Source organism: Perognathus longimembris, chromosome 6 (genome assembly GCF_023159225.1).
Source record: "Perognathus longimembris pacificus isolate PPM17 chromosome 6, ASM2315922v1, whole genome shotgun sequence".
NCBI classification, from domain to species: domain Eukaryota; kingdom Metazoa; phylum Chordata; class Mammalia; order Rodentia; family Heteromyidae; genus Perognathus; species Perognathus longimembris.
This window is the reverse complement of record NC_063166.1, coordinates 69,513,249-69,526,949: the sequence shown is the minus strand read 5'-3', so window position 1 is coordinate 69,526,949 and position 13,701 is coordinate 69,513,249. Positions and strand designations below refer to the sequence as shown.

The following is a 13,701-nucleotide window of genomic DNA, read 5'->3' as shown; positions in this document are numbered from 1 at the left end:
GGATGTGCCAGCTGTGGCCATCTCCGGGGAGTTGGGGGTGTGAGGCTGGCAACCCTTCCCTCAGGGCGCCTGGCTGAGAGGATGGACAGGGGTTCCCAGAAGAAATTCAGCATACTGCTTAGAAGGGTCCCAGGGTGACAAAAGCAAGGCTCACTGTAGCCAGCCCTGTCTTTTCTCCACTCCCCGATGAGACTGGTATGTGTGAAGAGGACTTAAGTCATGTCCAAGGGGGGCAGGCAGGGTGGTGCATGCCTGTAATCTCAGGAGGCAGAGACCGGAGGATCACAGTTCAAGTACAGCCTGCAGAAAGGGCTCATAATGGGAAGCCCTAGTTGGGTCCTGGGCCACGATCCTGGTGCGGGCCCTGCTTGAAGATGGCACGCCCTTCTTCCCTCCTTGCTTTTCAGTGCTTCCGTTTAGGAGCCTGTAAGGACTTACAAGGATTTTCCTCTCTATGCCAGGAGCTAACATGGGGCTTGGCTCAGGGCAGAGAATGAACCAGATACCAGCAGGTGACTGAGTTGAGGGCTGTAAGAAGTGGCCTCAGGCTTAGCTATTATTGAAGAGGTGACAAACCGCAACTGCACCAGGAGCCTTGCATGTGGCCCTGGAGTTAGCCATTCCACCTGCCAGAGGGCCCCCAGGGATCTAGGATGCTCAATGGAGAAACTGAGGACAGAACGGTGTGGGGTGGACAGCAGTCTGATGTGGAAGAAGAGCCCTACTTGCCAAGGGATGCCCCCGGGGGGGGGGGTTCCACTGGGGGAGGCTCTGACTTGTCAGTCATGGCTGACTTCAATACGTGGCTAAGCCAAGAATCACACAGAGACCAACAGTACTATCACAATTCATATTTATCAACCTTGGGCTGGGGCGGGCTGAAGAGGTGGGAGGCGGGGTGGGGGGAAGAGGGCAGGGGATATACCACAGGACAGAGAAAGAGCAGGAAGAGGGAAGGGGGCAGGGGGGAGAAGATGACTACGTTGTCTTCCCTAGGTCGATTTTCTTCTGGATGGCTCGGGCAGAGTGGTAGATGAGGGAATCGATGAGTCCAGCCACTGAGGGAGAGATGAGGGCTGGCACTGGACCACCTGGGCCTTTGGCTTGCTCTCCTGAGCCTCCTGGCCAGGCCAGCGTCTCCACTGGCCCTTGAGGCACCTCTTCTTCTCCAACCCAAATTGGAAACACCCCAGCTTCAGACTCCCACCGCTCCCCACTCCCCAAACAGGTACCGTGGGGCTTCTCACCTGTGAACATGCCCCCAATGATGGCACACACACCGGTCAGGAAGTGGGTGAAGGACCTGGCAGAGGGAGCAGGTGGGCTCAGTGGGCATCCGGGTTCTCCCGGCACAGGCCCTCACTGCCCTACCCCCTCGCCACCCCTCACCTGTGCTTCTCTGTCAGTTTCACCATCATGGGTGAGAGCTCATACAGCACAAAGACTCCAGGAAGGCCCTGGTCACCCAGCAGCCCGTTGGCGACCTTCTCATGTCTGGTCACAGAGAACTGATTAGTCCTCAGCACCTGGAATGGGGAGGGAGCCAGGACTAGAGTTGGGTCTATGATCTGGCACCCAAGCTGCCCTGGCACTGCCATTCCTGCCCCTCATCTTGGTGTACACCGACTGTATGGAGGGAGAAAACGAGGGGATGCCGTGGTAACGGTGCAGGGCCTGGAGACCACCCGGGCCTCTGGCCTACTGTTGCCATCCTGTCACGAGCTCCCCAGCATTTCCCCACCCCAGCTCCATCTGGCAGATGCTTCCACTGGAGGCCCAGGAATGGGAGGTGGGACTGTCCCCTAAGGCTGGGCTGACTCTGTCACCCCTGGCCCCCCTGCATTCTGCCACTCCAGGGAGGCTGCTCCATAGCCACAGCAGGAAAGGAGTTGGCCCAGAGGGCTTGGCCTGACTGCCCCAGCACTGGCAAACCTGGCTTGACCTTAGCCTGAGAGAACAAATCACCTACCCTCTGAGCCTTGGGTTTTCATCCATCCTAGGGGGTAAGAGCAGCATTCACTTCCCAGGCTGAAGGAAGGAACTAAGTGAAGGAACCTCCAGTGCTTGGCACCAAGCAGGAGGCTGACATCTGAGCCTCCTCAGACTCACCTCCCCATCTACCTTCATGTACACTGTGGGCACCACCTTCACAAAGTACTGGAACATCATGGAGGCTGTGGGGAGAGGAGAGCACTGGGCATGGGTGCCAGGCAGGACTTCGGCAGCAAGGGGCTACCTCCCAAGATGGTACCTTGGGGCGCAGTGACATTGGTTTGGTCCAGGGGGTTCACGATGCCTGGATAGTCCTCCCCAAATGACAGGTGCTTGATGTAGTGGGTCATGTTGATCTGCAAACAATGCCAGCACCTGAGGCTGGAGGCCCCAACCCGTGCCAAGCTCTACAACAGTAGCTGACAGGGATGCTTGGGTCTGTCTGTGTATATAGAGGAAGAATGAAGGCAGGAGAGGTCCCATCTGCAAGAAGCTATGGCTTTAAGGAGAAAACCTGCCTGAGAAAGGAATTTCCCCATGAATTCCTCACAATCTACACTCTTGGGGTTCCAGAGTTTAAGGTCCTGGCTTCGCTCGCATGCGGGGCACACAGGCCAACCACATGGCAGGCGCTAGTTCTGCCTGGAGGGTCAAAGCCACGAGGCCCACGCTAGAGGCCTCTCACCCCCGGCTTCTTTCCAGTTCCATTTTATAGCAAACTCAGCCACTGGAGGAAGCTTTAGAAAAATGCCAATCTAGTTGGGTCCATATGCCCTTGGTGAAGGTCGCCAACAGCTTCCCTCTGTCCTCAGAGGGGAGACCAGGCTCCTCAGCATGGCGGAGTCCTGCGTGCCCCGGCCCCATCCACTGCCCATCCCTGCCCCTCCACTCCTGCCCGGGCAGGCCGCACCACGCTCCCTCTGACTTCATCCCGAGGCTCCAACCGCATCCCCTAGCCTGCTCTGTTCTCCCTCACCCACCCGCACATTGGGCATAGAGTAGGCTACCTGCAGCCCCACCTCAAAGACATGAAGGAAGCGACCCCGTTTCCACCCCGCCGGCCCTCCTGGCTTCCCCCCGTACGTACATTGTCCAGGCCGAAGCTCTGCAAGTCATGGACTAGGAGAAAAGGGAGAGGGTCAGCATTGGGAGCAGGACCAGTCTCCTGGCTCCCCAAGTCTTCCCTCCAACCTCCTCCCTCCACAATATGGCCCACCTGGCTCTGGGTTAGCCCCCCCAGCCGCCCCACTCACCCCCTGCCTGGCATCTCCCGATCCTGCTGAAGGACAGCCAAAGAGTCCTGCCTGAGCCCACGTGAACCCAACACAGACCCTGTTCCTTAGCTGACACAGACAGGGAAAACGAGGCCTTTGTTCCCACCAAACCCTGCCTATGGAAACAAAACCCTGATTCTGATCTCTCATTAACTAGACATGACAAATCGCTTAACTCCAAAGTGAGGAGGGAGCTAAGACTGCCAGCTAAGCTCTTTCTGACGCCCTTGCCCCTGCTCACAGCTCCCCACAAGGAGTCCTATGGACACCCTGTATCAGTTGCTCACAGCTCCCCACAAGGAGGCCCATGGACACCCTGTATCAGCTGCTCCCCAAGTGCGTCCTGCCTGCTAAGCCCAGCACCCCTCACCCCCTCATGGAACCCTACCTTAAAGATTCATCCCAGTGCTTGTTATGGCCACCCAGAGCCAGGCCCAGAAGGCCGGTCCTAGACCCATCCACACCTCCCCCCCAGGTTCCTAGGAGCGCAGGCCGCCCCACAAGTAGGGGCTTGCCCTTCCTGGGGGGCAGGACCACTTACTCTCCACAGCATGTACTGCAGCATGGGGGAGGGAGGAGAGAGAAGGGAGGAAGAGAACAAAGATTCAGAGCTTCACAATGCGATCTATGGAACAAGATATATGGTAGGAGGGAGGACTGGGCTATTTTTGCCTCAGCAAGGGTCTGGCCCAGCCAACAGGCCTCTCTCTAGTTTCCTCCTAAAGGGAACTCTTCCTTGCACAAGGTCTTGGGGACAGAAGTCTGGTGGCCTAGTAGGAACAAAAAACCCCAGAGCCCAGAGTCCCTTTCCTAGTTGTGTGACTTTGGGCAAATCACTGCTCTTTCTGGGTTTGTATTCAAGTCTACAAAGGATTATCCTAAGAACCAGGTAGTATCTAGGAGAAGAAAATACATGATCAACCTCACAATGGAAGATTATATTTTACAATGTAAGATTATACTATTCTGCTCCCTACTCGCAATGGGACGTCAGAAAGTTGGTCCCAGGTCTAAATTCAGGCAGATCACTGGCTTCGACTGCACTGCACAACCCTTGCGCTGGGGTCCACGGCCCTGATGACAGCCCCTGGCAGGGAGGCAGAGAGGCTGCTACTTTTGTTTTTGTGTTTTTTTTTTGTTTTGTTTTGTTTTTGTGGGTAATGGGCCCTGAACTCTGGGCCTGGGCGCTGCTGTCTCTGAGCTCTTCAGCTCAAGGCTAGTGCTCTACTACTTGATCCACAGTGCCACTTCTGGTCTTCTAGTGATTAATTGGAGATAAGAGTCTTCTCATGGACTCTCCTGCCTGGGCTGGCTTTGAACTGAGATCCTCAGATCTCAGCCTCCTGAGTAGCTAGGATTACAGGCGTGAGCTACCGGTGCCCGGCTAAGGCTACTGTTGTCCCAGCCATACCTTTTACTCAGTGCCTGTAAGCTTTGGAGTCAACAGCTTGACACTGATCACCATCCCATAGTCCTAGTGAGACCAGCTCTCCCCTTGGCTTCCTTCAGAACCACCCCTGGCCTCGCCACTTGACAGCCTTCCTGAAGGATGGCACAGGTATCACACCGGACCCCTCCTCCTGCCTGCTTCTGTTACCTGGAGCAGCTCAGGGCGCATCCCCAGGGCTTTCCACCATGTGGCTTCAAAATTTATCTCCAATGTAATTCCAACTCCCATCTCCCCTTCCCCTGCTGGCCCCTCACGGGGCTGCTTGCTCAGGCATCAGCAACACCTGTCTTCAACCTCTAAACAGCCCCCTCCACGCTCTGGCTTGGCTGCTGGCTACTGGGTCTCCCACACTTATCCCCTTTGGCCAAAAGGGAGGAGGTCCCTGGTACCTTACAGCCAGTCAGATCCCTGACCTTCGATCTTCCCTTAAAATCCCAGCTCCAAAGCTCATAGAGAACAGTCCTTACTCATTTTAGTCAAGAAAGCCCAGCGAGAACTCCTGGAACAAGTCCTCCACACCCTTACCCAAGCATTTTAGCAAGAGCCCATCCCTGTGGCTCCTGGAGATTTCTGTAGTCATGTCCATGGGCTTTCCGGTGCACCCTGGCTTCTCAGTACCTGCACACCCCCCTTCTTGGATGACTTCTCCACCTACCTGAGCCAACAGCTTTCTGGTAGCTCCCTAAACTTTGACACTAACAATAACCTCACGCCTCTTCGATTTCAAGTACCTCATGCTCCAACCACCACTAATTTTCTCTCACCTCTCTCCGGTACTTCAAACCCAATTATTCTTTGCCCCCATACCAAGGGGCCCATTGTTTCTTTTGCTTGCTCATTTGTCTCCACCTTCACCCCAACCCTCCACATCGTCACTTCCGCCTTTACCATCCTATTGCCCACGATTTAGCACTAGGACACTTCCTTACATATTCCTGCGACTCTCACCTTTATAGGTGCCTGGCAACACTAACCTAGGTGATCCCAACACCGTGTTTAAGCCACCCCAGACAGCTGCCCTGATGCTGATGGGTCTCACTTTCCAGTCACTGCTGTGGGTACCCAGGAGGCCCTTGGGTTGCCTAGCTACCCATTTCCCCTCCCCTGGTCCATGTTCTCTCTCACTCTACTCTCACACTACTGCTTACATTTGCCTTCCCTCCTTATCCTCAGCTGGTGACTTTGTGTCTTACATCACGAAGAAAAAGAACAGCTTAGACAAGACTGTTCATGTGCTTGTTCATGCTGGAGCTACTCCCCTGCCTGTGCCTGGGGTCTGCTTTCCTCTGGCTGTTGAACCTGGTCTTTGTCCATGCCTGATGTCAGCCTGCCTTTCTCTCTCCTTCTCAAGGACTTCACTCCAGGGACTGTCCCTCGTGTCTCTGGAGCATCACTTTACGTGGTCATTTCTGAGAGCTCTCTTTACGCAGTCATTTCTGATGGCACGTGAACATTTTGTGACACGCCCTGTCATGGCTTGGTATTTCCCTCCGTGATAGTTCATGTTGCCAAGGCCACAGATGACTGCCACATGGTGCATCCCACCCTCAATTCTTCCTTGACATCCAGAAGCATCTGAATCTGTCTTTGGGGCACCCATCCCTGGGCTTCCTGGACTCCACTCTGCTGGCTCCTACTTCCCAGTGATCCTCCCCAGTCTCCTGTGCAAGCTCTCCCGAGGCCCAAGTAGGGGGCCTGGCACTCAGCTCTCTTCTCCACTTACCCTCACTGCCAGAGTGATTTCACACAATCCAAAGGCTTTCAGCATGTTGATGGCTCCCATGTCTGTGTCTCCAGGCCAGTCCCCTCCCTGGACTCCAGGCTCAAAGAGCCAACTGCTCATGGGATATCTCGGGTGCCTAGCACACTCACATTCTATTGGCCTGAACATGTCAGAAGTTGAACACACCTGCTTTATACTCTCAACCTCCAAACAGCTAAACCTGTCTGAATCCACTTCAGCTCAATAAATGGCAACTCTATCCTTCCTACGACTCAGGCCCAAAACTTTGGAGTCATCTTCAACAGCTTCTCTCCTTTATCCCTCAGCAACCCTTCTCAGCACTGCTTGTAACATATACCCAGAACAGTCACTTCCCATTGCTACTGCTTTGGGCCAAGTCTCGATAGCTTTGGTTTGGATCGACCACTGCAGAGACCCCCACTCTGACCTCTGTCCTTCTGTGTTACAGCCTTATTCACAGAATGTCAGAGCTGCTTACTTTTTACAAGTTGTCAGGTCAAGTAACCTCTTCAAAGCCCTTCCAGACACCCCATCTCACACTACATAGAAGCACAAGTCCCTGCTACGATCCCTTCCACCATGATACTCATTACCTCTTATCTAACCAGGCTTCTCAGCTACCCTAACCTGCCTACCATCTTGAGCTGGCCAAGCATATCTTCCCCTCGGGATCTGCATTTACTGTTCTGCTTGGAATGCTCCCCAAAGAAATCCACATGGCTCGCTCCCCTCACTTTCCGTGGGTCTTTGTTCAAGGGCAACCCCATCATGTCTCTCCCGTATACATACTATGTCCTGTCCTATCCCTTACCCCCGCCATCTTTACTCTGCTTTGTTTTGGTCCATACCATTAACAGTATCTGATATGCTATGTATTCACATACTTGTGTGTTTCATTTTTAGAATGTTCTGAGGGCAGGGACCTTAATGACTGCTGTATTCTTAGCATCTAGACTAATGCTACATAGGAGGTGAGGATAAATTTCCCTCATCCCGACATCCAGTGAGAGGCGTATTACCATCATCATCCCTGTTTACAAAAGAAACTGAACAGGGCTGGGAATATGGCCTAGTGGCAAGAGTGCTGGCCTCGTATACATGAAGCCCTGGGTTCGATTCCCCAGCACCACATATATAGAAAATGGCCAGAAGTGGGCTGTGGCTCAAGTGGCAGAGTGCTATCCTTGAGCAAAAAGAAGTCAGGGACAGTGCTCAGGCCCTGAGTCCAAGGCCCAGGACTGGCAAAAAAACAAAACAAACAAAAGAAACTGAACAGGACTCCATTCTTCCCACAGTCAGGAATGCAGAGCCTGTGTTTCAACCAGCTTCGTTTCACACGCATCATTTGATGTGGGGAGCCACCACTGATACAAGTCCCTACCAAACACAGGCTCAGTGCTATCACCTTCTCTTTTCTTTTCTTTCTTTTAGTCTTAGGGATTAAACCTAGGGCCTCACATATGCTAGGCAAGCACTCTACTATTGAGCTATACTTTTAACCACTATAATCTTTAGCCTGCACAAACTCAAGGTAGGGCAAGTACACTATAAAGAAAGAAACTGAAACTTAAAACAACAAAGTTAAGAAACTTTCTAAGAGTCACACAGCCAGAAGTTTGAAATCTGAACCCAGGCAGTCTGGCTCCTCAGCCCATGGTTTTAACCATGGGACCAAGCTGCTACCCGAGAAAAAGGCCAAAGACCAAAGAGTCTTAGGCAGGTTCGGGGCATGCCATCTCATCCAGAGTCTACACTGCCCCAGCTGATGCGGGACCACTTACCGTGCACGTGGGATTGCTGGAAGCTCTTCCCAGGGGCAAAGTGGAAGTTGCCGGCCACCTGTAGGGGATATTTCCTCTCATTCTCCAGCCATGTCCTGCCTTCGCTTGGAGGCCGGAGTGCGCCCTTGGTGCATGGTGAGAGCTCCAGCCCAGCTCAGCCAGTTCCCCCGCCGCCTTGCCTCAGGCCTTGCTGGTACCTTGTTGACTTCCAAGAAGCCATACACCTGGCAGCCTTCATTCTTCTGCTCCTGCATCTTCTGGCTGAAGCCCTCTCGCCGGCACTGCTCAATGGTGTCTGGGTTTTTGAAGGCCCAACCTCGCCGACGATAGGCCTCCCGCACATCTTCACAGGTGTTGCAGCACCTGGCGGCAGGTGGGGGGGGGGGCGGGAAGCATCAGTTCTGTCTGCCACAGAGCCTCTGTGAAGGCCTCCTCTGTTCTCAATGTTCCTCAGTGGTACTGGCACCGCTCAAATGGTTAAAATGGCCAATTTTCTCTCACATGTATTTTACTACCAGAGAAATACAAAAACCATTGTGTGTGTGTGTGTGTGTGTGTGTGTGGCGATGGGATGGACACCAGGACCTTGTACAAGCAAGTTACTGACATACTCCCAACATCTTCCCCTTACAAACACATTATTTATTTATTTTTGCCAGTCCTGGGGCTTGAACTCAGGGTCTGAGCATTGTCCCTGGCTTCTTTTTGCTCAAGGCTAGCACTCTACCTCTTGAGCCACAGTGCCACTTCTGGCTTTTTCTGTTTATGTGGTGCTGAGGAATCAAACCCAGGGCTTCATGCATGCTAGGCAAGCATTCTACCACCGAGCCATATTCCCAGCTCCTTCATTGTTTAAAGTCTATGTTTCCAGGCCCTACTGAGACCTGTTGCATCAGCCTCTCAGGTCAGGGCATGGGAAACAAATAACACAGCAGTTATTCTATCTTGGGGTTTATTAATTTGGGCTAGACCTTCCACCTCAGAGCTTTACATACACTACAAGTAAAGAAGGATGCAACTATCCTTTTCCTATAGCGAGGTGCTATGACTTGGACCGAGGGTGCAAGGCAGCAGGACTCTACACACCACCACTGGACTGTTTCTCTAGGCTGAAGAGTAGGGACCTCTTTAGCCTCAGCCCTCATTTTGCAGCTTCCAGGCAGAGCTTGCTTAGAAGGCCTGTCACTTGCACCCTAGCCCTCTACATTCTCAGTCCATTCTCCCCGCCTGCCATAGTAGGACAAAGGCCCAGGCTGGCTTCCAGCACCTGAGAACCCAACTACCCACCCCCAGGGTCAGGCTCACTTGATGTCTTCCGACTCGGCACCGTAGCAGCTCTCACAGCGGTCAGGGTCCAGAGACTCCGGATCAAACACTGTCACCTCCACTTTCCCAAGCTCTGTGGGGAGGGCAGAAGCATGAGCTGGGCATAGACACAGTGACACACATGTAGCCCTAGTTCCTGAGCAGGTCTTTAGCCAATGAGTTGGGAATAACCAAAGTTAAAATAGTACTTAATACTTATATGGTAGATATTATGGATTAAGCATTAGGTTTTTCTATACATATACTAAGTCTTTTAATAAAATAGTAAGAAAGAGTAACAGCTGGGTGCTAGTGGCTCACCGATATAATTCTAGCTATTTGGGAGGCTAAGAGCAGAAGGATCTCGGTTCAAGGCCACTCTGTGATACTCCATGTCAACAGAAGAAGCTAGGTGTGGCGGAACAAGTCTGTCATCGGTTGGTAGCATAGCCTACTAGAGTGAGATGCCTAAAACAAGCATACTGCAGTCCAAGCATGTGCCTGGACATGAAGTGAGACTTTATTTCAAAGATGACCAGCACAAAAAAAGAGCTGGAGGTACCTACTTAGTAAGCACAAGGTCCTGAACTCAAACTCCAGTATAGCAAAAGGAAAAAAATACATAAAACAGTAACAGTAGACCTGACATGCTTGTCGGATACAGGTCACTCTAGCTGATGCACATTGTCCCCATAATGACTGATTGATATGATGCTGGCTAACAGACAGCTATTATAGGATGCCACTAAAAGGGTGAAAAAGAAGCTAAAAATGAACACCCCCTCTGTATCAGATAGACACAATTGTAAGTACTCCTCCACTTACAATGGTGTTGCATATCAATAAACCATTGTAAGTTGAAAAATATGTCAAAATGAACTTAATACACCTAATCTACTGAACATTATGGCTTGGCCTAGCCTACCTTAGGCATGCACAGAATACTTATAGTAGCCTACAGTTGGGCAACATCATCTGAAAGAAAGTATTTTATAATAATGTTTAAATACTTTACATAATTGAATACTGAACTGAAAGAGGAAAATAGATAGTTATATCTGTGTGCTTCCATAACATCATAAAGTCAAAAATTCTTAAATTGAACAGCCTGAAGTTGGGGATCACCTGTATGCACTTCATTTGATCCTTCTATTCCAAGTGATTGGTACTGTTCTTTAATCACTGCTTTATAGTTGAGGCTCAGACTGCAAGAGGCAAAGCTAGATCGGAACCCAGGCAATTTGACTTGAGAATGGAAACTCTTGGGGACTAGCATTAAGGGCTGATTTCAACCAATGGGGTGGGAAAACAGCCATGGCATATAAGACTCATCCTCAAGCTTCTGTTACTCAAACTAAGAAAGCATACAGAGTTACTCAATATACAAAGACTAGAAGTCTAGGTTTCAGTCTACTCTGACTCTTAGTAGCTGAGGAACTATAGGCAAGCCAGTTGACTGCCCTAAATGTTGACTTTTTTTTTTTTTTCGCCAGTCCTGGGGCTTGAACTCAGGGACTGGGCACTGTCTCTGGCTTCTTTTTGCCCAAGGCTAGAACTCTACCATTAGAGCCACAGCGCCACTTCTGGCTTTTTCTATATATGTGGTGCTGAGGAATCGAACCCAGGACTTCATGTATACCAGGTAAGCACTTTACCACTAGGCCATATTCCCAGCCCGATGTTGACTGTTAATATGTCACTGTGCCTGCCACAGCTTACTTGCTAGAAGGTGGAGACTGGGTACTTACAGATCTGGGATCTAAGACCTGTCCCCCTCCCCTGGTTACCATGCCGCTCAGCCTCTGAGCTCACGGGGATGCCATCCTTGTCTAGTCGTTGCTTGAACAGGTTGTGTTCCACGTCCAGCTGCTGTTCCCCGGCCACATCCATGGCATCAATGCTCAAATCTGGAAGTGGGAAATCAAGTTAAGGAGGCATGGTGATCTGGGTTTTGGAGGGGAAGGACTTGTCTTGTGGCAGAACTGGTAAGGGAAATTAGGCTGTCCCAGGACCCAGAATCGAAGGCTCGAGGTGTGAATATGGAAGCCTATCTGGGAACTTGGGACTCCCAACTCCCATCCTTGGCGAGGTACTCACAGGCACAAGGCATGTGTGGGAAAAGTACATCGATGTTGATCTTCAGTTTATCTCCTCGAGACTTGTCCACGTAGAGCTCAGGATGCACCTGGAACAGCGCTACCTCAGTAAGACCTGGACCCAAGCCTCTTCTTCCCCACTCCCACCCCAGCCCTACTCCTAGGGCGCCCCGCCCCTGCCCTAGGCCCCGCTCCTTACCTCAGTGGTGAGGTAATATTGCAGCTCGGACAGGAATAGTAGGAGCATGAGGAGGCCACTGACGATGGTCACTGCAGGGCGGGAAGTGAGGGTCAGAATGGCCTCTCTTCCACTCCCTCAGACTGTAGCAGGCCGGCCAGAGTCCAGGCATCCGGGCCACGCATGAAGGCACCCCCTTCCCCACAACCCCGGCCCCGCCGAAGCCTACCCGTGGCGCCCCCGCAGGTCTTGACCCGGAAGTCCTCCAGAGTCTTGGGGTAGGCATCGAACTGCTTCAGCTTCCCCAGCGCCTCCATGGGGACCTGCCGGAAAGGGGATGCCAGTCGGCCCGCCCCTGCAGCCTCCCGCTTCCGGCCCGGAGGCCGGGACCACACCCCCTCGCTCCCTCACGCAGGCGCGGAGGAGTGCGCTCCCTCGCCTAGCCCCCCGCCCTCACTGGCGTTCTGACAGGCGGCCCGCCCCCCGCCCCGTGGTGCCACGCCCCCCGCCCCGTGGTGCCACGCCCCCTCGCTGGGACTGATCGCTGCCTGCGAGGCTCTGGCTCCTGGGAGGAGGTCTCTGCCAGCTAGACACAGACAGGCACGATGTGGGTGTTTACTTGCCCGTGTCAGGAACTGTGTTACGTGTTTTCACTTTAAATTCTTGACCTCCTAGAATAGTGGTTTCAAAAGTGTCCCCTGTCCAGCAGCGAAATTATCACCTGGGAACTGGTTAGAAATGCATATCATTGGTTCTCATCTACCAATCAGAAGACCTAGGATGGCACCATGATGATTCTGATGCAGTTTACCTGTGAGTCTCCATCCTGGAACATAGGTGTTAACTCCACGTTCTCAAGAACAAGGCCTTCCTTGTCCCTTTCTGCCTCCTGTTCATCCAGCCCAACCTTGACAAGCATCCTCTCTCTCTTTATCCATATGTTCCATGACCTTCTGCCCCCAAACCCTCCTTGTCCTCTGGTCTGAATGCCAAAGTGAAGGAGGAGGCCTTGCTCGTGAGTCTATCTAGAGGAGATCACAATGCAGCCTTTGTGAGGAGGTCTCTGATATATCTGGGTTGGCTAGGAAGACCTCATTAGGCATCAATATCCTTGGGGAAGCCACAGGACACAAGAAGTACCACCTGTCCCTTCCACCTCTCAGGCCTTGATCACTACCTTGAGTGGTGATCTAGAGGTAGGGAGGCCAGCAGTGAAGTGTTGGAAGGTGTGGTGTGGAGGATTGGGAGAAGGAAGAAGCCACCAGGGACAAGGTTCACTGAGAATTACTGTGACCTTAAGTCCCCTTCTTTCCCTAGGCCAAGAATCAAATCAAATTCAGTATCCGTCAGGGGCACTATTCACTGGGGTTAGAGATGATTCGATACTGGAATGTGGGTCTAGTAGCTGCCTGTACATTTTCACTGTGGCTGATGGCCTCCTTCCCGAGCCAGAAGTTCAATCAGAACAATCTCCATAATATGAACAGAATACAGTCAAAGACCTGCCATGGTTCTAAAAACTCTTCTAGAAAGTGCAGCTGCCTGTTTGAGGGCTGCAAGAGCTCTGCCTGCCTCCAAGCTCCTGGTGCGTCTGATTGGGTTGACAGACTCTTCAGAAGGGTCGCTGAGCTCCTGCATAGATCAGATTCCGTGTCTTATGATGCTCTGCTATTATGGCCGGTCAGTACTTTCTTGGTCTCTGTCTGTACCCTGCATCTCAACCCCAGGTTCTAAACTTTTACAGGTGGAACCTGGGCTGAGCTCCTGAATTCCTTCCCCCCATGGCTCCTTAGAATCTTCAGAGAGGCAAGTCTGAGGAAGAAGTGGAGAGTAAGCAGCTGGCACATGTACCGCCTGAACGCCCTCTGCACCCTGCGGGAC

General features: G+C 52.2%; 1 protein-coding gene across 1 annotated transcript; it reads right to left on the bottom strand.

Moving 5' to 3' along the window:
• Positions 1 to 836: 836 nt before the first annotated feature.
• On the bottom strand, positions 837 to 12,250 carry Ergic3 (ERGIC and golgi 3). The gene is made up of 13 exons (XM_048349109.1): positions 12,050 to 12,250; positions 11,842 to 11,912; positions 11,644 to 11,731; positions 11,334 to 11,453; positions 9,547 to 9,640; positions 8,439 to 8,604; positions 8,242 to 8,299; positions 3,080 to 3,111; positions 2,252 to 2,348; positions 2,110 to 2,174; positions 1,390 to 1,526; positions 1,248 to 1,303; positions 837 to 1,058 (listed from the first exon to the last, which is right to left on the bottom strand). The coding sequence occupies exons 1-13, from the start codon at positions 12,135 to 12,137 to the stop codon at positions 979 to 981; spliced, it is 1,152 nt and encodes a 383-aa protein (XP_048205066.1). The 5' UTR covers positions 12,138 to 12,250; the 3' UTR covers positions 837 to 978.
• Positions 12,251 to 13,701: the final 1,451 nt, after the last annotated feature.